Source organism: Sorex araneus, chromosome 2 (assembly GCF_027595985.1).
Source record: "Sorex araneus isolate mSorAra2 chromosome 2, mSorAra2.pri, whole genome shotgun sequence".
Taxonomy (NCBI): domain Eukaryota; kingdom Metazoa; phylum Chordata; class Mammalia; order Eulipotyphla; family Soricidae; genus Sorex; species Sorex araneus.
Window position 1 is genome coordinate 357,718,522 of NC_073303.1, and position 25,231 is coordinate 357,743,752.

At 62.9% G+C, this 25,231-nt stretch overlaps 1 protein-coding gene across 2 annotated transcripts in view; it reads left to right on the forward strand.

Moving 5' to 3' along the window:
- Positions 1 to 25,231, forward strand: part of CTIF (cap binding complex dependent translation initiation factor) — a 220,656-nt gene that overhangs the window by 115,503 nt on the left and 79,922 nt on the right. For both annotated transcript variants that reach the window (XM_055129445.1, XM_055129446.1), the window contains exons 8-9: positions 15,686 to 16,178; positions 17,895 to 18,200. In XM_055129445.1, the coding sequence (XP_054985420.1) occupies positions 15,686 to 16,178; positions 17,895 to 18,200 (799 nt within the window). The remainder of the gene's footprint in view (positions 1 to 15,685; positions 16,179 to 17,894; positions 18,201 to 25,231) is intronic.

The following is a 25,231-nucleotide window of genomic DNA, read 5'->3' on the forward strand; positions in this document are numbered from 1 at the left end:
CTGCGCAGGGGCGGGGGGGGGGGGGGGGCCTTCAGCAGATGCCACAGTGTCCCCGGGGCTTCCGCTCTGTCTGGCTCAGCTGCTGCGAGGGGAAGGAGGAGCCCAGCACTCGCCTGCCCGAGGGCCCTGGGTGACAGTCTCTCCCCCCCCCTCTCTCCCTGTCTCTGTCCCTCTCCCTCTCTCCCCCTCCCTCCCTCTCTCCCTGCCTCTGTCCCTCTCCCTCTCTCCCCCTCCCTCCCTGTCTCTGTCCCTCTCCCTCTCTCCCCCCCTCCCTCTCTCCCTGTCTCTGTCCCTCTCCCTCTCTCCCCCTCCCTCTCTCCCTATCTCTGTCCCTCTCCCTCTCTCCCTGTCTCTGTCCCTCTCCCTCTCTCCCCCTCCCTCCCTCTCTCCCTATCTCTGTCCCTCTCCCTCTCTCCCCCTCCCTCTCTCCCTGTCTCTGTCCCTCTCCTCTCTCCCCCTCCCTCCCTGTCTCTGTCCCTCTCCCTCTCTCCCCTTCCCTCCCTCTCTCCTCTCTCTGTCCCTCTCCCTCTCTCCCCCCTCTCTCCATCTCTCCTCTCCCTCCCCTCTCTCCCTCTCCCTCCCCCTCCCTCTCTCTCTCTCTCTTCCTTCTCTCTCTTCTCAGTCTCTCTCTCTGCCCCTCTCTCCTCTCTCTGTTTCCCTCCCCTCTCTCCCCCCCCCCGTCTTCTCCTTTTCTCCTCTCTGTCTCTCTCTCTGTCTTTCTCTCTCCTCCCCTCTCCTCTCTCTCTGTCTCTCTCTCCCTTCTCTCTCTCTGTCTCTCTGTCTCTCTTTCTCTCCCTCTCTCTCTTTCCCTCGGTCTCTCGCTCTCTCCTCTCTCTCTCTGTCTCCCTCTTTTTTCCTCTCGCTCTCTCTCCTCCTCTCTCCTTCACTCCTCTCTGTCTCTGTCTCTCTCCCTCCCTCCCCCCCCTTTCTCCCCCTCCCCGTATTCTCCTGGCTGTGTCTCTAAGCCACACGCGCGAGCTGTGCTGGGTCTCGGGGGTGCGTCTCTGGCTGTGCCGGTGGGGACCGCTCGAGTTGGAGAGGAAGGAGCGTGCGACGTCAGGACCCTGCCGGGCCCGGGCTGCGGGCCAGCGAGCCTGGCTCCATATGGCCTTCCTGGGGGAGGTGACCAGAGCCCAAGCTCGGGCAGGAAGAAGCCTCGCCACCGTGCCAGCCCCCCCGCCACCCCTCCCACACTGTCCACTTGCAATCTGACACCCGCAGGCGCCCCCAAACCGTATCCGCCCTACGAACTGCCCCCCCGCCCCCACTTAGCACGCATAGCCCCCCTCCTGCTCAGAGCCTCAGACTTCGTTCAAGGGATTTGGTTCGGGGGCCACACCCACAGTGCTCAGGGGCTGCTCCCAGCTCAGTGCTCAGGGATCTCTCCTGGAGCTGCATCCTGCGTGCAAAGCCAGTGTCCAGCTCACTGGACTGGCCCAGCCTCGATGTCTGGCCACCCTCCTTCCCCCAGCACGCCTCTGTGTGCCTCGGCAGCCTCTCTGCCCGGGTGCTTCGGGGTTGGCAGGCAAAGCCCCTCGTCGCCTCCCGTTATCCATGACCCCCCCTCCCCCCCAGAGAAGAGATGCGTCAGGAGAGCGGGCGGCTGTGCCCAGCTGCTCCCTGGCATGTCCTGGCCCCCAGCAGGACAGCTCGGGTGGGGCGAGTCCTGGACGGATGACCAGTGCTGCCCTGGGTGGCCGTCCCCAGGGGCCCACACACTCGCTCGAGGTACTGCCCAGAAATGGGGCGTGTAGAGGGCCCAGAGACACCAACCAGGCGCGAGGCAGAGAGGAACGCCAGCTCCCCGCACCGTGGCCTCCGGCCGCTTCAGACAGGGCCCTGCTGTGGCTCACTGATTGGCTGCTGGAGCCGCCAGTAAGACTTAGAGACCGGGGCCCGAGAGACAGTCCAGCGGGGAGGGCGCTTGCCTCGTCTGGGGCAGACCTGGGTTCGATCCCCGGCATCCCATATGGCCCCCTGAGCGCAGAGCCAGGAGGAAGCCCTGGGCGTCTCTCACCACCCGCTAGCGGCCCGAAACAGAGGCAGAGAGCGGGTCACAGCCACGTGTGCAGAGCGGCAGGGGGCGCCCTTCCTTGCAGGGGAGGGGCCACGCCTGGCCACGCCCAGAGCTGACTCCTGACTCTGTGCTCAGGGCTCACCGCTGGCAGTTCTCCGGGGTCAAGCCGGGCCAGCCCCTCGAAAGGCAAGCACGTGACCCTCTGTCCTGCATCTAACCCCACCCCCAAGGGGCCCCTACACGCCAGATGACCCCTGTCCAGGGACGGAGGAGGCCAGGCACGGCCGGGACACTGTCTGCCCTTCTCTAATCCCCGGCTTCTTTCCCACCGTGTGGCGGCAGGAGGCCGGACAGGGGCCTGGGTCAGCTGTGTCCACCCGGATGGTCAGAGGCCCAGCTTTGCCCCTGGCTGGCCCGTGCGGTCACCGAAGGCCCGGTGTCCCCGGAAGCCTGGGCAGTGGGTCCCCCGAAACCTGCTTCTGCCCCGTGGTCTGTGGCTGGGACATCCCGTGAGTCCCCCCTGCACCCCTCAGAGCCGGTCCGATCGACGTGAGCCCTCTGGGTTCATCTTCTGATGGGCTGGAGGGGCCCATGGGCAGTGTTAGCGGGGTCCGAATGGAGCGGCGGAGAGGGGCCGGCCCCCATCAGGAGGCCAGGAGAGCCCTCCCTGGGCCTGAGGAGCCCTGGGGGACGCAAAGGGCCTGTCTCAGAGGTGGGGCATCCCTGCCCATGGCCTTCACCCCGGTTGCTGGACTGGCCGGTCCATCTTCCGGGGCTCTTCCGACACAAAGCGTGGCTGCTTACAGGCTGTGGACAGGGGTCCCGGGGCAGGCATGGCCACTTCCGGGGCTTGGACTTCCAAGAGGGCAGCTGGCAGGGCCCGGAGTCGGAGTTGGAGCACCTCGCCGTAAGCAGGGAGGAGTCCGGAGTTCCCGGGAGCCTGTGGTGGATCCTTCCGTTTTGGGTGCGTGGGAGGGGGCCATGCAATAGACACGTGACAGCTCACGGAACGCTCAGAACCTTGATTCAGCGTCCCCCGAGGGGCAGCAACGCCCCATTCGCCAGGAAGAGCCTGGCCCTGATGCACACCGGCCCCGTGGGCACGGGAGCATGATTGGAACTCAGGTCTGACTCCAGGAGTCAGGTTCCCGCCGGCCACGGCAGAGTCCCCACCCGGCCACGGCTGGTTCCTGTCCTGGCCACAGCTGGCTCCCGTCCTGGCCACGGCCAGCTCTGCCCAGTGACCGCTGTCGCCTGCTCTTCAGAATCAGGCAGTTCAAGGCCACACACTCCCGCCTCAGCCTTCATCATTCCCGCCTGGTGCTTCGGTGGTTTTGACCACGCCGCAACTTGAAATTATTTCATTCTTCGCCCAGGATTTAATTTTTGCCCACAATGGACTGTTGGCTCCAGGCAGGAAGCATCGAGGACGCTCCTGCTTAAAGGCCCGTCTGGGGGCCGGGGAGAGAGCTTGGAGGGCGGGGACAGTCCATAGGGCCAGGGTCGGTCCCCGGATGCTCGGGCCCCCGGGCACCTACACACAGGAGCATGCTGGGAGTAGCCCCTGAGCACTGCCGGGTGGGCCCCTCCCCCAGCCAGAAATAAAAGGACAAAAGAAGGAGCCAGAGATGGGGCAGTGGCCGGCGTGCCTGGCCAGCACCTAGTCCAGTCCCCAGCAGTGCTCGTTCCCTGGGTACCACTGAAGCATCCCCCGGCACAGGGCCAGACGGACCCCAACACCAAACCCGAAAAGGAAAGAAGTGAGTCCACCTCTGCTCCCCAGGGTTCAGGACACCCCAGCAGCCCACTGCTTGCGGAAGTTTCCAGAGCTTCTGGAACGCTCATGGGTATTGTCGTTTAGAAACAAATGAGGAAAATTGCTAAAACAAACCAGTTGGGTTTTTGTTTGTTTTGTGTTTTTGCTTTTTGGGTCACACCAGCGATGCACAGGGGTTACTCCTGGCTCATGCACTCAGGAATCATTCCTGGCAGTGCTCAGGGGACCATATGGGATACATTTTAAGGAGACACTCAAATTCAAGAAATTCAAAAGGCAGGTCACAAAATCAGTCTTCTGCTTTTGTTTCTTTAGATGCTTTGTATAGTCAAATCTTAGCTTATGGGATAATTTATCACCAGTGCCAACAGGATGGTAATGGGTCACTTTGAGATTTAATTTCTTTCTTCCATTCTCTCCCTCCCTCCCTCCCTCCCTCCCTCCTTCCTTCCTTCCTTCCTTCCTTCCTTCCTCCCTCTCTCCCTCCTCCCCTCCCTCCCTCTCTTCTTCCTTCTTCCTTCCTTCCTTCCTTCCTTCCTTCCTTCCTTCCTTCCTTCCTTCCTTCCTTCCTTCCTCCCTCCCTCCCTCCCTCTCTTCTTCCTTCTCTTCCTTCCTTCCTTCCTTCCTTCCTTCCTTCCTTCCTTCCTTCCTTCCTTCCTTCCTTCCTTCCTTCCTTCCTTCCTTCCTTCCCTTCCTTCCTTCCCTTCTTGGCTTTGGGTCAGACCCTGCAGTGCTCAGGGATTGGATGTTAGGGCTTAAACCTGAGTCTGCCACATGCAAGGCAAGTGCCCTACCCTCTGTTATCTCTCCCACCCAATTTATTTATTTTTCCAATCTTTATCATTATTTCTTATGTTTGAGACTTTATTTAAACATGACTTACAGAGTTCTTCATTAGACGTTTATTGCAGGGATCCAGTGTTCCAACACCAACCCCCCCCCCACCTTAGCAGTCACAAAATAGCAGACTTTATGCTCTTTGTTGCAACATATATCTCATAACATAGTTGCCGAAGTCATTGTCTGAGGACCTACTGAGTTGTTGGTGCTGGCTGAGCCGTGGGTGTTACTGTTTCAGGCTCGGGGCTTCCTGGGAGCCCACAATGTTCCCATCTAATTTGCTGGGCTCCTGCTGGGCTTTCGGTGCTGTGGAATCAGGTGTCGCTCGGCTGTGTCTGCCGTTTGACTGGGACCCTTCTAAAACCCTGGTGTCCTTCGGGACTGGCGGTGGGGCTGTGAGGCCGGGCTGTCTGTGTGCCGAGGACGCAGAGAAGGTGGGCTCTGGGCCTCGTGGCAGGGCAGGGGCCCGGCCCGACCCATCCCGAGAATGGCGGAGATCTGGGCCAGAGTCAAGCTCACCTGCATGATTCGGCGACAGCGAGATTAGTCCTTTTCTTTTAAACATCCAGTTCTGACAGAATTTCAGAGTTGCAGAAAAATTGATAGAATTCTGCACAGAATCTGTGTGCCCTTGACCCAGATTCTTTAAGCAGGAACTTTTACTCCATTTGCTCTGTGTTTGTGTGTGTGCGTGTGTGTGCATGTGTGTGTATGTGTGCATGTGTGTATGTGTGTGTGCGCATGTGTGTGTGCGCATGTATGTGTATGTGTGCATGCGCGTGTGTGTATGCGTGTATGTGTATATGTGTGCGTGCGCATGTGTGTGCATGTATGTGTATGCGTGCGTGCGCATGTGTGTATGTGTATGTGCATGTGTGTATGTGTGCGTGCGCATGTGTGTGTGCATGTGTGTGTGCGTGTGCATGTGTGCGTGCGCATGTGTGTGTGCACTGGTGTGTGTGCATGTGCATGTGTGTATGTGTGCATGTTGTGCACACACGTGTCCTATATGCCTTTTTCCCCTGATGGTTTGGTGAGTGAACCATTTGAGTGCCGAACACTTCACAGGGTGTTTCTCTACAACCGAGACCCCCTGCCCTCTCCCCACCACAGTGGTCCAGACTGGATCGTGTCCTCCAGGGCCTGCGGTGACTGAGAGCACAGTTCCATCCCCATCCCATCCCTTCCGTTCCCGTGACCCTGGGGAAAGCCCCCACCCGGACACATCTCAGGAGACTGATTTCTGAAAGCGCGACACCTTAGGGGCCGGGAGAGAGTGCGGCGGGGAACGCTCTGGCCTCATGCAGCCCTGGCCCCGAGTCTGATTCCCAGAGCACAGCCGGGAGGGACCCCTGAGCACAGAGCCAGGAGGGAGCCCCGGGCACCACCGGGTGTGGCCCAAACAAACACACGTGTGCGCGAGGACCTTCGTCCGGGGCTTCACTAGGATGTTGCCACCACTCAGAGTCGCGGGGTCCTGGGGGATTCTGTGAGCTCCGTGCATCGTATCAGAGGGCCACGCCAACCTGGCATTTGGTGAAGGGGGGCCTGCCGGGCCTGCCCACCGAGTCATGCCTACCCCTCTGTCATGGAGGAGCCACTTCGGGGACACCTGAGACTCCTCCCACACGCTCTTCCCTCCAGCTCGCCCCATCTCGCCCCCACGGACGCTCCTTGCCCGAGACAGTTACTTTGATGGTGGGTGACAAGTGATTTTCTGCTTCCGTCACTCCTGTGGAGGGTCCCAGCCAGCTCTCGCTGGCAAGGACGAGGTGACGGTTAGATTGTGTGCCCTGAGCGTGCTTGGGGGCCCCGAGAGTCACCCTCAGGCTCTGACTACATGCTCGGGCCCAGGCCCCCCTTGCAGTCTGAAGATTCCAGGCCAGCGATCCACCTGCAGGGCATCGTGTCCCCTGTGTTGGGGTTGGGCCCGGCTGCTGGGGGGCTGCCGAGCGTTTCTCCCGAGACCCCCCCATCCTGTTCCCGCCCTTGTGAGCAGCAGGGCCCACGGGAGGACGCTGCCCAGCTGACACGTTTCCCACTGGGAAACTTCGAGTCTGGGGACAGCGGGCCTCAGGGTCAGCTGACCTGGGGTGAGGCAGCTGTCCCGGGAGGCGGCCAGGGTTTGCCAGGAGATGGTGGGCAACTGGAGAGACCGCCACCCCAGCCCCACACCCCCTTCCCGTGCCCGCCCACCCTTGTCTGTGGCCCCCTGAGCTCTGCCAGGAGTTTTTGCTTGGGGGGCTAACCAGCAGCTGAGGCCCCTCGCCTGGTTTCTCAAGCTGTCTCTGCCCCATACCGTCTCTAGAGCTCTGCGTAGACCCCAGGGACCTCCTGGAAGAGGGGTATTTGCCGCCTGGACAAGTCAGGGGTAAGAGATGGCCACAGGTCCCTAGCAGCCCCGGGACGAGCTGAGCTCCATGTGGATGGCCCTCTTAGAGGAGTTGGCAGGGGTGCAGCTGGTGGTGCTCCCAGCACTGAAGCCGGGCTGCCTCCCTCCTGCCTCCCTGGTGTCGGCCGGGGGGCAGCTGTGGGGTGCTGGGAGAGGCCGTGGAAACCGCCCTTTCCACAAATCCTTCCGGCAGTTGTGTGCTGCGCCAAAGACATCACGGGAGGTGGCGCCCAAGGCTTGGGGACGCCTGGGACAGTGCTCCCTTGGGATGGTGGTTGTATTTGGCGGTGAGGGCTTTGACGGTGAGAAGCTGTGTCCAAAAGTGAACCCTCCTAGGCCAGAGTGGAGCAAAAGCCGGAGGTGGCACGGCCTGGATTTTTTTTTGCTTCTGCCCCCAGCCTCGGTTTCCTTACCTGGTCTCACCTCACTGCCGCTGACGTACGTAATCAGGGTCAACACTAACTCGGTGTTTCAGTCACTAACTTGGCGTTGCAGCTTTACAACTAACACGGGCAGGGGCCGGAGCGATGGTCCAGCAGGGAGGGCACTTGCCTTGCACGTGGCCGACCCAGGTTCGATCCTCGGCATCTCCTATGGTCCCCCCAATCCCTGCCAGGAGTAACTCCTGAGTGCAGAGCCAGGAGTGACCCCTGAGCATGGGTGGGTGCGACCCAAAAGCCAATATAACACTAACAATAATAAATAATGATAAGTTTCAGTGAGAGACGTTCCTGGTGCCCGCTCGAACAAAAGTTTTCATAAAATAAAAGCAAGGGTAACTCCTAGGCTCAGTGAAAGTGGGATGAGGCATGAGCCCAGGGAACTTCCAGGGGGCGGGTGGCCCCGGAACTTTAGCAGCGAGGTGACGGCAGTTTCACCCACGGAGGTGCCATTCGGTGTCATTTGCCCCTGAAATTCTGGCCAGTCATATGTGACTCGGAACAAGACGCAGAGACTCGGGAAGAGAGTGGCCTGTGCCGTGAACTACCACACTCACTGCCTCTGGGCTTGAGCCCGCCCGGGTCACAGGCGCTGGGGGGGGGGTGGCTCGCCCCGCCAGCCAGCCACACCTCCCCGGGCCCCCGTCGGAAAAGCGGGCGGGGGAGGCGGCGTGGCCTGATCTGTCTCCCGGGCCCGGATTCCCAGGACTGAGCCAGGACCGGGCACACCCTGGCCGAGACTGTCCCACCCGCCCCCAGCGAGCGAGCGAGCCTGGAGCAGGGGGAGGCCCAGCCTCCCCGGGGCTGCGTGGACGGGCCCCAGAGGCCGCAGGGCGGGGCCGGCCGGAAGGGCGAGGCTTCTCTTGGCAGCTCAGGCTGGCTCACCCCTGACCTCACGCTGCCGGGAAGGCACCGGGCCCGGGTTCTTGGAATGCCCGCGGCCGCCCAGGGCGGAAAGAGCATCTCCCGTCGGTGCCACCCCGGCAGCCCAGGCTGGGCTGCTTCGTGCCGCCCCTCCGCCCAGCCAGGAGAGCAGAGGGCCAGGGACCCCTCCCCACCAAGGGGGCGCCGCCGGGAGCATCACGTGCGCCCCCCTTGCTCCTGGACACGCTGCAGGCGCTGCTCAGAGAACTGGTGCCGGCAGAGGCAGGCATGGGGGCGCCTGCCCTCGGGAGTGGGGCTGGGAAGACCCCCTGGAGGCGCCTCGTCTGCTCCACCCCACTCAGAGCCTCTTCTTACACCCCCCCAGAGAAGGGAATTTGCCTGCGGCCCGTGGCGGGGGCTGCACCCGTGTCTGAACTCGCCGGGGCACTGCCAGGACCCCCAAGTGCCCGCGCCCACCCGCAGGACGAAGCAGGAGGGGGCAGAAGGCTGGAAATGGGTCTCCCCAGACGCACTGAGCCCACATTTCCGAAGCCCCATCCAGACCCTCCCAGCCAGGGACCCCCACATCCCCCTACTCTCCCCCCCACCCCAGGCTCCGGCCAGGCCTGTGGTGGGTCGGGGTCTCCATCACTCGCCCCCCGGCTCAGACAGGGGCGCCTGGTGCTTGCAGCTGCTCACCAAGTTCAGACCCCCTCCCTGGAGCCCCCTTAAGCCTCCCAGGGCCAGCAGGGGAGCTAGACTCAGACCCCGTCCAGGGGAATGGCAAGTGGCCCCTGGGCCAGAGGGGACAGAGCCTGCCGCGTGCCTGTCCCTGGCCATGGGGCTGCGCCTGGCCCTCCAGGTGGACTTGAAGCTCGACCAGTCCAGGCTGCGTCGACCTCCCCAGTGCATCCCTGCCAACTGCCCCTCACCGCCAGGCCCTGGGGCCCCCAGCAGAGAGCCCCCCTCTGGCCCCTCGAGGAGAATCGGGTGCTTTTAAGGGCAGACAGGGACATTCATGGGCCTCCTGCTGTAACCACATTAGGGGCCGGGGGGGACACGGAAGGGGCTTCCCCAGGGGCATAAGGCCGCTTTGAGTCCCACATGGGGTTCAGGAAGGGGGTCCGAGCCATCCCAAGGACCGCCCCAGCCGGGTACCTTCACTGCCGCCCGCACTGCCCAGGGGACCACGGGCACAGGCCACCCGGGGCGCCGTGGGTGAGGCCCAGCTGGGCGGGGTCCCGGCACACACTGTCTCCAGCCCTACCCTCGCCTGCTCGACCCCTGAGGGGGTTTCTCCGCTGCCTGGTCCCTCCCATCAAAGGGCAGCGCCGGGCCCGGGCTCCCGAGCGCCCAGCCTGGCAGTGGGGTCTGTGCCCGCTCCGGGTGTTGGGTGCTGGGTGCTGGGTGTTGAATTACTCCCTCCTCGACTCTGAACCTGCAGAGAGAGCTGCGAGCCGGCCAGGTGCAGGGCGGGGGTCCGGCCATCTGTCAGGGACCAGGCTCGGGGACAGCAGCTGGGAGGCTGGGCTGCCCCGTCCGCCCAGGACCACTAAGATAAATCGTTACCCAGTGGCGACTCGTCCTGTGTAGCTCCGGCGGTAGCTTCCACCCGAAGCTCGGGTGGGCCTTGGCGGGGGAGCGGGGCACCGTCTCTGAAGCCGGCTTCCTCGGGGGTGAGATGTCCTGCTGTGACTTGGGCGCACCACGTGGGCTCCCCCCCCCCGCCCCCAACACACAGAGCAGAGACCCACAGAGGTGAGGGGACCAGGCGACCAGCCCCCTGGACTTTGCACAGGCTCAGCGGGGGGCAGTCACACGGCAAGAAGGAGCCGCCAGCGGCGGGAAGGGGTTTCTCTCCTGCCCCGCAGCCCTGACCAGAGAGGGGGGCTGAGCCCATCCTCCGGGAGGGGGAAAGGCCGGGGCAAGGCCCTTCTGCTCCTCCTCCTTACCCCGCCCGCCACCCTGCAGACCCCAGAGAGGAGCCAGCAGCAGCCCCCAAGGCCCTGGCTGCTCCTGCTCCCGCCCCAGGCCGGGTGAGGTGAGCGGGGCTGGAGACGGACAGACAGACAGACAGACAGACAGGACTGGACGGGGCGGGACCAGGGGCTCCCGGGAAGCCAGAATCTTTGCCCTGCCTGAAAGCGGGAAATAGGACCCGGCGGAGTTCCCAAGCCGCCCGCCCTAGGAATCCAGCTCGCAGAGAGTTCGAAGCAGACCTACAAATTATGTGGTCAAGCGCAGGCCCCCAGAGCACCAGAAACCCAGGAGCCAGCGAGTATCGGCTCGGGAACCGTTATGAAATAAGAAACCAGCAGAGGGATGTTTGTCTGCCCTTGGCCTGCCATGACAACCTTTTCTTTTAGGGAAAAAAGTCCAAAGTAATTTTGCCAACTTCCATCTCCCCAAATGCAGCTGTGGTGTTCTGAGGTCCTTCCTTCCCTCTCTCTCTCTCTCTCTCTCTCTCTCTCTCTCTCTCTCTCTCCTCTCTCTCTCTTCCTCTTTATTTCTTCCTTCCTTCCTTTCTTTCTTTCTTTCTTTCTTTCTCTCTCTTTCTTTCTCTCTTTCTTTTTTCTTTCTTTCTCTCTTTTTTCTTTCTTTCTTTCTTTCTGTTTCTTTTTCTTTTTTCTTTTTTTCTTTCTTTCTTTCTCTCTTTTTCTTTCTTTCTTCCTTTCTTTCTTTCTTCCTTTCTTCCTTCCTTCCATTCTTTCTTTCTTTCTCTCTTTCTTTCTCTCTTTTTTCTTTCTTTCTCTCTTTTTTCTTTCTTTCTTTCTTTCTGTTTCTTTTTCTTTTTTCTTTCTTTCTCTCTTTCTGTTTCTTCTTTCTTTCTTTCTCTCTCTTTCTTCCTTCCTTCCTTCCTTCCTTTCTTTCTCTTCTTTCTTTCTTTCCTTTCTTTTTCTTTCTTCTCTTTCTTTCTTTCTTTCTTTCTTTCTTTCTTTCTTTCTTTCTTTCTTTCTTTCTTTCTTTCTTTCTTTCTTTCTTTCTTTCTCTCTTTCTTTCTTAACAAAAAGCGCGAGTGAACCAAGACATCTGATCTCAGAGCCCACAGAAGGAAGAAGGAAGTAAATGAGCGATGGAAAAAAGCCCGCTGACAATTTCCATTCTCAGAAGGAAAGAGAAGGGGAGAGAATTCTTCCCCTCAGCAGGCGTTACCAGCTGTGCAAATGGAATATTAATCTTCTTCCTGGCACCCCCGCCGGGGAGCACCTCCCCAGAGACCCGAGGCTGAGGAGCAGGCTGGGGACTGTTCTGTGCCCGGTGGCTGCTCCAAACTGTGTCCCAGGGGTGGCGCAGGCCCCAAGCACCTCCCCGGTCCCCTGGGGTCTGTGAATGGCCGGAGAGCGGGGAAGCCGGGTCGGGGTGGGGGGACACCGGTGCTGCGGGCTGCAGCCCAGGCCCCGCCCCTCAGAATCTTCCCCCGGCAGAGGACGGAGGGACGGAGGGGGGAGGGTACTTCTCAGTCTGTCTCAGTGTTGTGTGTTCCGGGACAGCGGGGCAGTGAGGGGCCGACATCGAGGACATGCAGGAAGTGGGCCGGGGGGGTGGGGCGTGGGGGTCCCTCTGGCGTCTCGCCAGGCCCAAACATGACCCTGCCTGCCTGGCCCAGTTTGCCAAGCAGAGTGTCCCCCAGCGCCCCGAGCACTGCTTGGAGGGTCCCCTTCCCCAAAACTCAGGAACAGATGAGGGACGCTGGGGCGGTGGGTGGTGGGCAAGGCCAGGCCCCCAGTGCCCACTGTCCCGCGTGTCCCTGGCCGCTCTCTGCCCCATGTACTTGTCTGTTGGTGCGGGAGTGGTTTTCCTGTGCTCGTGGCTTCTTGGGAATCGCGTGCGAGATTTGCAGGCAAGACTCGGAAGCGTCAGAAGTTGGAGTTGATTGTGGGGATCCGGATCCCCCCTCCCCCCAACACGGGGCCCAGGCCTCTCCTTTCGCCCCTGCACGAGGCGCCTCGCCCTGGCCCTGGCCCTCTACTGGCTCCAGTGTCCCCTGCTTGGCCCCCGGGGTCTGCTTTCCTCGGCCGGGATCTCTGGGGGGCCTGACCCCAGGGGTTCCCGGCGTCTGTCTTCGTTTCCCTCGGTGTCGGGCTGAGGTTCCTGTGCTCTGGGCCTGGGGCTGGAGCCCAGTGCTCCCCGGCTTCCCAGCTTCCCCTGCGTCTCCCGCTGTGGCCGCCCGTGTGGGGGCAGGACCCTCGCTGGCCTGCGACTGTCCCGGGCTAGGAGGCCTGTCGGGAGGGGAGAGCCTGGCGGGGGCCTTTCTTACTGCTGCCCCCCGTTCTCAGCTCTGACTGGATTGCCTTCCGGATCGAAGCCCACCGACTAGGCCGGCGAGCCGCCTTCCAGCGTCACTGTGGCGTCACCTGCCGAGGCTGGGGTGGCTTCTCTCTGCTGCGGTCAGGAGCGGGGACCTCCAGCCCAGCAGCCACGGCCCACCCCACGCCCCCCGAGCCAGCACCCCCGCCATTCCCTCAGAGCTGGTCGCTAGCCCGGCCTGGGCCCCCACGGGGAATGCGGCATCTCACTGCAGGGGGTGGCTGGGTCACGGGGTGGGCCTGGCCAGAGGGGAGCCAGGGCCCATGAGGGACAGCCGGACGCCCCTCATCCTGGAAGCGGGAAGGAAGGGGGAGCAGCCGGAGGAAGGGGCTCCGAGCCAGGCCTGAGCAGAGGAGAGAGGAGAGGGGCCTGTCCCCCCCCCACACACACTGGCCTTGGGTACTCCTGGCACTGGGGCCCTGGGGGGGCCGGGGAGTGCCCGTCTCCTCTGCCCTCCAACCCCCGACCCGCACTGCCCACCTCGAGTCCATTAGCCTCGAGACGTGGAGGATAGAACCCCACGCATGTGAGTCTGTGACCTCCCGTGGGAGCTGCGCCAACAAGGGCTTTTCTCTCGTGGTCTCTCGTGGCTTCTCTCTCGTGGCTTCTCTCTTGGAGCTTCTCCCCCATGGCTTCTCTTGTGGTCTCTCTCTTGTTTTTTTTGCTTTTTGATTCTTTGGTCACACCCGGCGATGCACAGGAGTTACTCCTGGCTCATGCACTCAGGAATCACTCCTGGCGGTGCTCAGGGGACCATATGGGATGCTGGGAATCGAACCAGGGTCGGCCGCGTGCAAGGCAAATGCCCTACCCGCTGTGCTATGGCTCCAGCTCCTCGTGGTCTCTCTCTTAGCTTCTCTCCCATGGCTCTTCTCTCGTGGCTTCTTTGTGGCACCCGTGGCATCAACACATGATTCTGCCCCATTCTCAGCCTGCGTCCTTCAGTACCTTGGGCTCCGACTGGCCTCGTCGAAGTGGCCGATTTCCTCCTGCAGGTGGAGACAGCTTCCTCTGGCTCCTTGCTCCTGGGGGAGGATGTTGGTGGGGAGAGGGAAATCCCTGCCGCAGCAAGTGGGAAGTGGGGAGTCGGGCTCGAGACAGATGCTGGGAACGGCCGTCCTTGGGGGCCGTTCCCCGGCCAGAACTGCAGGCGCCACTGAGATTCTAAATAAGGATGACAGAAGTTGTGAAAAATCGGGCATTATCTGCCAGGGAATTTCCGAGTTTCTTCTCTGGCCTTAACGAATTACTCACGCTCACAAGACAAAGAGGGGGAGGAAGGGCCCGTGGTGGACCTCACCGAAAGGGGGAAGAAACGGAGGATTCTGGCCCGAGGGATGCTCGGAGGCTGAGAGCCTGCTTTGCCGCAGGAGCCCGTGGTTCTGTTCCACCCACCCCGCCCTGCAGGTGTGACCCCCCCAACCCCAGCGGGAGGAGCCTCCAAGTGTGCACAGTGTGGCCCCAAAACCAAAACAAGAGGCAGAGGAAACGAGTAAAGGGACCCCAGGAAGGTGAAGAGGAGGAAGCTGGCTGGCAGCCCAGTGGCAAACGGGACCTTCTGGCCCCAGAGACCCGGGCTCTGTGCTGAAGATGCCTCAGCCCAGAAACACTTCAGGGGTTACTCCTGGCCCTGTAGCACTGTCGTCCTGTTGCTCATCCATTTGCTCGAGTGGGCACCAGTAATGTCTCCATTGTGAGACTTGTTGTTACTGTTTTTGGCATATCAAATACGCCACGGGGAGCTTGCCAGGCTCTGCCTTCCGGGTGGGATACTTTCGGTAGCTTGCCAGGCTCTCTGAGAGGGGCAGAGGAATCGAACCCGGGTCAGCTGTGTGCAAGGCAAACACCCTACCCACTATCCTGTCACTCTAGCCCTAGAACTACTTTTATTTGCGAAGTCTTGGGGCCAGAGAGATGTATACTTACTTACCTCGCATGTGACCAACCCGACGTTCTATTATGCCCAGTGGGTCCACGTTGGTCCCCCGAGTGCTTCCAGAAGTGACCCCCAAACACTGTGCCACAAGCGTCCCTGAACAACGCCAGGTGTGGCCCAAAATAGAAAAAAAAATTTAAATCGTAAATAGAAACCCTGTTTACAGAGACAGTCACAGTTTGAGGTACTATAGGGGAGGGGGTTCCACAAATTAGGGGGCAGGGGGACACCCAATCCAGTCCCTCACACGTTCTTCAAGCATATTGGTGCATTTGAGGGTAAAATACCAAAGGACAGAAAAAAAAACCAAAATGAAAGCTCTCGAACAAATGACAGCAGCTTCGTCGTGCTGAAGAGCCCTTGTCACACGCGCTGTGCCATTACTCAAGCCAGTCTGGGGAGCTGGCGCGAGTCTCTCCCACGCCTGCTGGGTGGACAGCAGGTTTGCTGGACCCTCCACCGTGGCTTTGGAATTTTGTTCCAGGCGGGTGTTTCGGTGGGTCGGGCATTCTAATGAGGGAATAAAAGACTTATTTGAGGGTGAAGACATAGGACAGTGGGGGTGGCACTTGATTTGCTCACAGCCGACTCCGGTGTGACCCCCGGCATCACATCTGCGCCCTTGCCTCCAGGATTGACCCCTGAGCACAGGCGGCTGTGGCCCCAACGCTAAACAAAACAGAAGTCTTATTTTGAGTGGAGGCTTGATCCCCAGGCGGGCTCTGCTTGGCCCCCAGTGGCAGAGCTGGCCTGCGGGCGTCGAGCAAAAACCCTACCAGGGGGGCTGGAGCGATAGCACAGCGGGGAGGGCATTTGCCTTGCACGCGGCCGACCTGGGTTCGATTCTCAGCATCCCGTATGGTCCCCCGAGCACCGCCAGGAGTAATTCCTGAGTGCATGAGCTAGGAGTAACCCCTGTGCATCGCCGGGTGTGACCCAAAAAGCAAAAAAAAAAAAAAAAAAAAAAAGCCCTACCTGGCATGCCCGAGGCCCCAGGTTCGAGTCCCAGCACCGCAGCGATCTATTGGCATGAAGGAACGGGTGACGAATGTCTCTGCAAGTTCCTCCCCAGGCCCCCTGCCCACGTCTGTCTTTCCTCTTTGACTTGCAGGCGGCAGCAGAGACCCCCAGGAGGCAACAAGCCCCAGCAGCACGGTGACCACCAGCCGGGCAGCACCAAACACGGCAGGGACCACCAGAAATCCTACCAGGGGGGCTCGGCCCCCCACTCCTCAGGGCGGCCCACCCATCACGGCTACAGCCAGAACCGCCGCTGGCACCACAGCGGCACCAAGCACCCGCCGGGGGACAAGGGGGAGCCCAGCACCCACCGCCATGCCAAAGAGACCCTCGCCCTGGACAGCCCCAAGGCCGAGGACGCCCCTGGAGACGCCGGGCCCTGCGGCCTGGAGCCGCCCCGCAGCCCCGAGGGCCTGGCTCCCGCCCCCTCTGAACGGCTGCTGCCGCCCCAGCCGGGAGCACCCGAGGCCGAGTCGAAGCGCAGAGACTGTGGGGGCCCCGAGAGACTCGGGGAGCAGCGCAGGGTCACCCTGCTGCAGTCCTCCAAGGACCGGCTGCAGCTGAGACTCCAGGACAAAGCTCCGGTAAAGGCCCCCCCTACCCGCTCCCCTCCAGAAGGGGTCCTGGGGGCGGAGTCGGCGTTAGGGGCCCGCCCCCTGCCAGCCAGCCCAGCTCCCCCAAAGTGAAGGCCCGGGAGCGGGGCGGAGGGAGAGGCAAGGACCGAGGGGGACGGAGGGGTGCAGCAGGGCCTGGTTCTGCTCGGCCGCCTGGGGAGAAGCAGGGCGGGGTGTGGGCGGGGGGGGGGGGCGGGGACACGGTTTAAGGAGGCCCTCGCTCTCGCAGCGTCCACACGCTGCCCCGCACTGCGAGGGCCTCCTAACAGCCCTGTCCCCGGCGGCCAGGAACGCGTGGCTGGCACGTCCCGGTGCCCAGCTGGCACCCGGCACCACAGGACCTTCTGGGCACTGCGGGTTGGCACTGAGGCCCCTGAGCACTGCCAGGTGGGCCCTGCCACCGCGGGCCCTGAATCCACCCACGCTGATGGGCTCTCGCGGTGAAGCGTCGGGCGCAGTTAGCCATGCGGTGCCCAGGAGTGAGGCTGGCACCCCCCCAGGCCTGCCTGGGAAGCCCCCATAAGCTGGCCCCTGGAGACCCCCCCCCGAAGGTTATTGAACCAGTCATTTCCGGCTCCACCCACAGGGGGTGCAATGCGGACTTCCGAGTCCAGCAGGTTGGTCACGCCTCCTGCTGCCTGGCCCAGGCGAGGTGACCTCGGGCCAGTGCCCTGATGTCTCTGAGCCACAGTCTTCACACCTGTAAAATGGGTGTGGGAAGGCTGGGGAGAAGCCCAGCAGGCTGGAAAGCACAGATGTTACATGCAAGAGGACGGCCGTTGGGCTACTCCTGGCTGGATGCTCAGGGAAAACTCCTGGCTCTGTGCTCAGGGCTTGCTTCTGGCTCTGTGCTCAGGGCTTGCTCTGGCTCTGTGCTCAGGGATCACTCCTGGCTCTGGGCTCAGGGCTCACTTTTGGCTCAGTGCTCAGGGCTCACTTTTGGCTCAGTGCTCAGGGAAAACTCCTGGCTCTGAGCTCAGGGAAAACTCCTAGCTCTTGCTCAGGGAAAACTCCTGGCTCTGTGCTCCAGGCTCGCTCCTGGTGGGCTCAGGGAACCACACCTAAGTGGTGCCCAGAATTAAGCCCCGCAAAGCAAACTCTGTACTGTCTGTCCAGTTTCGGTACATTTCCTTCCTCCCAGTCTGGTCCCAGTCTCAGTCAGGAGCAAAGAGGTTGCATTGGTCAGCAACCTCCCCCCACGCCCCACCCCCAAAGTGCAGGCTCCTGGGCCCCGGGAGGATTCCTGGAGTGACACGGTGTCCTTAGGACCGGGAGCCCGAGCCAAGGGCCCTTCCCCACCCCAGGGAGCCCTTCTCGTCTGGAGGTGCCGAGGGCCCCAGACCAAGTGGCCACTCCCGGGACAGCCTGGGACCACTCAGGAGGGACCCTCTGACCCGCCTTCCTGCCCGCACTTTCTCTTCAGGCTGGTTATTCCATCTTCTCTAAGTCCCGTTCCCGCCCTCCTAGATTGAACCAGCAGACAGTGCTTGCAGGGGTCCTGGGGCAGAGCTAGAACTCTCCAGAAGGACGGGCCCAGGGCGCCACTGACCCATGAGGAGGTCAGCAGAGAGCCCAAGGGCCCGCGTCAAGGCCAGCGCTCCCGGAGGGCTGGGGCCCCGTGCTCAAGAAGATGAGGGGTCCTTGCGGGGGGCCGCGGCCCCACTCAGGCGCCCGGTGTCCCCCCAGGCCCAGGAGGACGTGAGGCTGGAGGGCAGCGCCCTGCAGCAGAGCAAGACGGACCGGCTGGCCGACATCCTCAGCAGCATGCGGGACAACAGCGGCGACGTGGACGCCAAGCTCAGCACCTTCATGGAGGAGGCCCAGAGCTCCACCGACTCCGAGGAGCGGCTGGGCGACATGGTGCGCGCCATCTACCAGAAGGCCGTGTCCGACCGCAGCTTCGCCGTCACCGCCGCCAAGCTCTGCGACAAGATGGCGCTCTTCATGGTGGAGGGGACCAAGTTCCGCAGCCTGCTTCTCAACATGCTCCAGGTAACCTCCGGCTGCTGGCCCGCCCGCCTCACACACGCACACACATACATGCACATGCACACACATGCACACACAGATACCCATGACACATGCTCACACATGCACACACATGCATGGACACGCACATGCATGCACATGCATATGCAGACACGTAACACGTGCACATATATGCAGATACACATATACATGCACACACAGACACACATGACACAAGCACACACATGCACACATACACACATACGCACAGACACACATGACATACATGCACACATGCACTCACGCACACACATACAGGCACAGACACTCACGCACATGCACACACACACATACACGCACATGCACACATATGCACACACGTACACAGACACAGACATGCACATATGACTCACATACAAGTATGCATGCACATACACTGACACATACATGCACACACACGTACTCACACACATACACACAAACATGCATGCGTGTATGTGCACAGAGGCGCCCCCACCTGCCAGAATGTTGCAGGCCGAGCCTATCTCAGGATTCTCCTAGATTCACCCTTGCCCCATTAATTACGGGAGGGAGAAAAGGGCCCCCCCAAGGCCCTGGGGTGAGTGGCCCTGTGGGCCGTGTTTGTGTCCTGCCATGGTTACAGGGCGCCATATAATTTTATAGGTTCTCAGTGTTTAACCAGCCTTTCCCTCTTTCTGTTCATGATAAGAGGCTTCGCTGGCCCTTGGCCTTCGCCAGGCTCTGGGCTTTGACCTCTCCTCCTCCTCTTTCCTCCTTCCTCCTCCTCCTCCTCCTCCTCCTCCTCTCCCCCCCACCAGCATGTCCCCCGTGAGGTGGCGCCATCGGGCACGGCTCTGCTAAGCTGGGTCAGAGCAGGGCAGGGCTTCCAGTGGGAAAGACTGTCCACTGCCCTCCCTGAAATCACTTCCGGGGCCAGGAGAGTCCTGGGTGGCTCTCCTTCACGCTCGGCCCCTGTGGGGCTCCTTCCGCCTCCACACCCCCCACCCCGCCGCTCCCCCGCCCCTCCTCCCCCTCCCCCATGGTGGGTCCCCTCGCGTGAGCAGGGAATGGACAAGTGCACGTTAGGTGGGGCACGGGCACCGCGCCCCTTGCCAGCCACTCTCTGCCCTGGCCCGTGACTGGTGACCTGAGGGTCAGACCAGGTATGGGGTAGCATCTGCTCAGGGAACCGTGGCCGCGAGGGGCCCTGCCCCCCAGGGAACCCTCCCCTCTGCGGACTTGGTACTTCACGGGAGTTGTCATGCAAATTGAGTTTCCGTTCAGGGCTGCGGGATGTCTGGGTGCCGGGATTGCGGCTGCAGGAGCCCCTGCCGCTGTCTAGACGCGGGGCCATCTGGAGGCCCCAGGGGGCTCTATTCAGCACCAGACCCTCCCTGCCAGCCGGGAGAGTCCCCGCTCGGTAACCCGAGCCGGCGCTGGCCAGCCCCCTGCTCCGCGGTCAGGTTCCCGTTCCTGGACGGCCCCGCGCTCCCCTGGTGACGAATTCCCGCATTACCTGAGGGATTTGCACGTCGGGCGTGTTCCTCACGGGCCGGAATGTCCCGGGGCGGGGCGGCTTGTCAGCCTCGGCCAGCCAAGCCTGGGGGAGTCGGGGACAGGACCAGCCGTGCGTGGCCGGGGCTTGGGGTTTACTTTTCTCTTTTTCCCCTGAGAAGGGCCGGGATGGGGCAGGATTTCTAGACCTCGGCTAAAGCCCACAGGGAGCCCAGCCAGGCCCCCCGCGGGACGCACCCAGCCGGCAGGGCGGCTGGCAGGGGCCCGCCCAGGGTCCAGCCGGGTCAGGCTTTCCTCTGCGCGGAGAGCCGCCCAGCCCACGGGCCTCCGGCCGAACGTCCATCCCAGGCAGGACTCAGCACACTGTCCATCCAGCACCCATGGGCACACGGGACGGGACTCAGAGAATTGCCGTGGCCCGTCCAGGGCTGGGAGAGCCCCAGGGGGCATGGAGTGCAGGAGGAAGTACGGTGAATGGGGACACAGACAGACCCCCGAGCACCACCAGGCGTGGCCCAGCCACACATGCCCCCCAAAAAAGCAGAGAGACCACCAGGAGCCATGCCCCCCACCCCGCCACCTTCCGTCCTTCCTGCCCTGACCCCCTCCCTCCTGCTCCCCTTTCCCGGCCCCCGAGTCGGCTCACCCCAGGCCCCCTCCCTCCCTCCCGCACCCCCAGCCGGCTGGTGTTGGGCACCTCTCACCTGGCCAGCGAGGGTGGCCACCGTCCCACACGTGTCCTGGCACCCGGTCTGGTGACGCTGGCAGTGGCGTGGCCAGAGTGGGAGGGGTCCCCACGCCGCCTTCCTGTCAGTCCGCTCGCTGGGGGCAGAGGGGTGGGCTACGGTGTGACGGCGGGGGGGGGTGAGGACGGGCCCCCCCTCGAGAAGGTGCTCGGGAGGCCTTGAGCTTTCCCAGCCGGGCACAGCGGCAGCGTCCCCCAGGAATCCAGGCCAGTGACCCAGAGGACCCCGATCCGCACCCCCCAGCTCCGGGGCGCCCTCGGCTCCCGAGTCCTCAGTGAGTCCTCCCGCCTCGATGTGACCCTTCTTTCTCCCTGTGCTGTAAGGGTTTGGGTTTGAGACCAAACCCCGCCATGCTCAGGGCTCACTCCTGGCCGGGCTCAGGGGACCAGCTGGGGTGCCGGGGATCAAACCTGTGCCAGCCACATGCAAGGCCAGTGCCCTACCCACTTCCTCTCCAGCCCATTTTTGGGGTGTTTTATTTATTTTTTTTTTTTGAGTTTTGTTTTTGGATGCTCATGCTTCCGAGTTGCAAGTCAGTGGGTGGCTGGTGGGTCGTAAGCATTGGAACAGTAGTGCCAGAGGGTAAACTGAGGCATGGATGGTGTCGTTGTTGGCGGCTCAAGCAGTGTGGCTGGCTGTTCACAGCAGGGTAAACTGAGGCGAGGTCTTTCTTGGTGTGATTTCCCACGTGGGGATCCAGCCCTAGAAAGCCGAGTTTAGGGCATGGCTGGGCCTCAGCTTTGGCCGCCTGCTGAGCTCCTGAGGGAAGCAACTTCCCCCTGGGGCCTCAACACTCCTGACAGGAGCCTGACAGAGCCTTTGTGCAGAGCACTGCCGGAGGAGCTGGGGAAGTGATCCCAGAGCCTCCTCAGACGGCCCTGATGGCCCACATCCTTGCCCCCCATCCCGCCCCCTGACCCCGGTGTGGCGCCGTCCATCCCTTCCTGGGGCCTGGCCTCAGTTTCTCCTCTGGGCTGAGAGGAAGTTGCTTTCTCACCCTTGGCCCCGAGCTGCCCCATCTCTGTCCTCGGCACCTCTGGGCCCTGGGCGCTCGCCACGGCAGATCTGAGGGGACGGGAGGCCGCTCTCGAGCCGCATTGCCCCCCCTTGCCCCGACCAGCCCGGCCCGGCCCCAGCTAACGGGAGAGGCTCAAGATTCACCGCCTGCCTCCGCCCCCACCTGCCGCCTCGTCTCCTCAGTCAGGTCTGGGGGCTCCGGGCCCTCTCGCCGCCCTCGGACAGAGGTTTCTGACAGATGTTTCCAGGACAGCACGGGGGGCTCCCAGCGGCCACCTCAACCCTGACCCTCCCCACCACGTGCGTGGGGACAGGGGGAGACCCTGGTACCGGGACCTTCAGAACGACAGGAACTGGTGTGCCGAGCCCCCTCCACCCGCCAGGGAGGGGTGAGGCGGGCCGGGTGGGGGAGTCCTGCTGCTGTGCCGGGGGCCACATGGGGAGCCCGAGCCCCAGCCCTGAGCTGTCGCAGTGGGCGGCCGTGCTGGGCCAAGGGGTCCTGCCGCGGAGCTATGCGGAGCGAGGTATTCTTAGAGCCGGCATCAGCGTGTCTGTAACTGGACCCAGCGCGCCCTGGCAACCGTCGCCAACAACACGTCTAACACAAGGATGGATGCGATGCCTTTTTTTGGGGGGGGGGAGAACAAAAGAAAGTAAAACCCGACCTCCTCTCCTCTCTGCCGAGTCGTGAGCAGGGCCGGGCTGTCGTGGGAAAGACAGCGTAGGCTCGGGGGCCGCTGCGGGCACCGGGTTTCAGAATCCAGTGCCGTGGGGCCGGCGCCTTCCAGAAGACGGACTCGGAAGGCCGCCGCGTGGACACGCCCCCGGGGTTCTCGCGGGGCCGCCGCTCAGGGCCGAGTCTAGGGCTTTGGAGACGCAGAGGGGAGAGTGTCGGGGGGGCCCCCGGGGGGCTCTGTGTGGCGTCTGGGGGTGATTCTAACCAGGAGGGTGGGCGGGGGTGGGGTCTCCACCCGCTCTGCTCAGGGCTGCTCCTGGCACTGCTCGCGGGACCGGGGCGCCCAGCGGTGCTGGGGCTCAGACCCGGGCTCCCCGAGGGTCTCCGTCCCGAAGGCGCCCCTGGAAGTTAAAGGAGGGGACACGGGCCCAGAGCCAGTGCCCAAGGCCCAGCGTCTGCTCCCGGCCCCTCCCTGGCGCCTACCCCTTGTCCAGCCCGCAGAGGAACCGGCCAGCCACTCTCCTGGCTAACGAACCCGAGGGTTCAAGAGAATGAAAAGCCCCAAAGAGTGGCTGGGTGGAGTTCCTGCCCCCACCCCCCCCGGCCCCGGCCATGGCGAGCAGGAAGGAGGGGGCAGGCCGTGAAGCTCAGCGCTCCCACCACTGCCACGTGCGGGTGGGGGGCCGGGGCCCAGGCGGGTGCCATAGGTCACAGGTCCCACTGTGTCCAGGCTGGTCTAGAGCAGGGGTGCGGTGGGAGGGGGCCGGAGCAGCCCCTCTCCGTTATTTCCGTTCGCTGGTGGGTGATGGGCATCTCCGTTAGAGCCTGGAGGCTGGCTGGGGCACAGAGACACCCCCCGGAGACATGGGTAGACGTGACGCGTCTTCCCCAAAGTCGGGGGGCTGGGTGAGGACTTTGGGGGCAGCAGCGCCCTAACCGCTTGGCTCCCCGCCACCACCTCCATAAGTACGGAAGGGCCAGGAAACGGGGGGCTGTCGCCTGAGGGTCCCCCTCACCCCCGGGAGCTCAGAAGCCGCCCGAGGTCTAGGCTGCCCCCGCCGGCCGGCAGGAAGTTTCCGGGTGACCGCCGGCCCTCGGGTGTCCGAGGGAGCGACCCCGCTGTTCCCATGGGCTCAGCTGGCCGCTGTCCTCGCTGCCCAGGCCAGGCGGGCTGGACGCAGCCTCAGGGCCATGTGGCTCCCGCATGCTCCCTCCCCCCACCACCACCAGAGGACCCACGTCCTGCGGGGGCTGGTGCCTGCTGGGACCACCCAGAGCACAGCGGCCGGGGTCCAGGCCCTCTTGCCTACGTGCCACCAGCTTCGGAGTCAGTGATCTCGCCTTTCTGTTTTTCTAATTTGGGGGGGTTGGGGAGGGTGGGTGCGCACCCAGGGGTCCTGGGGCTTGTAGGGCACACCCAGTGGTCCCGGGGCTCGCCCCCGATGGTGTGGGGCCTCCTGTCGGCAAAGCCTGCGTGAGCCTGTCGAACCCTCCCGCCCTGTGGGTGTCTTTCTTCCGAGGCTCCTTTCTGGTTTTGTTTGTTTTAATGATGGTTTTACCGTCCCGGCACTGAGATGTACAGATGTGTCCAGAGTAGAGTTCGAGGTGTCCAGTGCTCAGCACTGGCCTCACGACCGGTGTCCACTTCCCTCCCGCAGTGTCCCAGGCTTTCTCCCGTCCCCCCTTGGCCTCCCGGAGAGGCACGTTTTCCGGGAGGGTTGCTGTGGTTTGGGCCCCCCGCTTCCGGAAGGCTCCGCTACAGCTCAGACCCACACCCACCTCCTCTTCTTCTTCTTTTTTTTTTAATTGGCTTTATTATCACTCTGGACTAGAGCGATAGCACAGCGGGTAGGGCGTTTGCCTTGCACGCAGCCGACCCAGGTTCGATTCCGCCGTCCGTCTCAGAGAGCCCAGCAAGAGAGTATCCCGAGAGTATCCCACTCGCACGGCAGAGCCTGGCAAGCTCCCCGTGGCATGTGCGATATGCCAAAAACAGTAACGAGTCTCACAATGGAGACGTTACTGGTGCCCACTCGAGCAAATCGATGATGACCCACAGGATGGCCGTGCTAAGACAGTGCTATTACCACTCCAGCCCCCACCCACCTCTTCTTACTCTGCAGCCCCCACCCCCATCTCCCTCCCTCCCCGCTCTCTCCATCCCGTGGTGCCCGCCCTGCTGGGACCTTCCTTTCCCAGGCCGTTATTCCCTATAGGACCGGTCAGGGAAACGGCCAGCCCCCTCGTCCCCGCACACCTCCGCCTGCTCCTCCCGGGAGGAGTCTGGTTCTGCGGACTTGGTGCCGTCGGGGCCTGCAGGCCGTGTCCGAGCTCCTGCTGCACCTGCCCAGGTCAGGGCTTAGACCCAGTTTCCCTGCTGGCCAGTGCGGGGTGGGAGAGGACAGTGGCCTCTGACAGTGTCCGAAGTCAGAGGTCCCCCCGCCCCCGAGACTTAAGGACGCGCAGGGGGAGAGAGGGAGAGCCGCCCCCAGCCCCCGTCGAAAGGTTTGGGGTGTCTCCCTCTGAAAAGAAGCCGCGGCAGCAGAAGTGAGCAGGCCCCGGGGGGCTGCCCGCCCCGGCCAGGTGGAGGCGGGTGGAGGCTGTGCCCCGGTGCCCGCTGGACTGTCACCTCTGTGTCCACACAGTGGCGGCCAGGCCAGTGCTCAGCAGGTACCGGAGGGCCAGTTCCCGGGGACATAGGGGGGCAGAGAGGCACCAAGAGGGGGTATGTGGTGCCCTCGCCCCCCCACCCCCGTTTCCCCAGGGCCGCGTCATGGCCCCTGCACCCCTCACGCCCCATCCCGGCCTGGCGTCCCTGCTAGATCCCCTGACAGACCTTGACCGGGCCCTGCCCTGCCCGAGGCCGCCGCGCCAGGCCCGGCCCCGCAGATAAGTGGGTTACCGGAGAAGGCCGGCTCAGGTGTTCCGGGCCCGGAGGGTCACCCCTGGCTGGCCGGCAGCTCGGGCCCAGCACCTCCCGGCCAGCGGGAGACAGCGGAGCCGCCCGCCGCCGGCGGGAATCCGAGCTATGCTAAGCTGGCCTCGCCCCCCTGCTCGGCCCGGCCGGCCCAGGTCCGGCG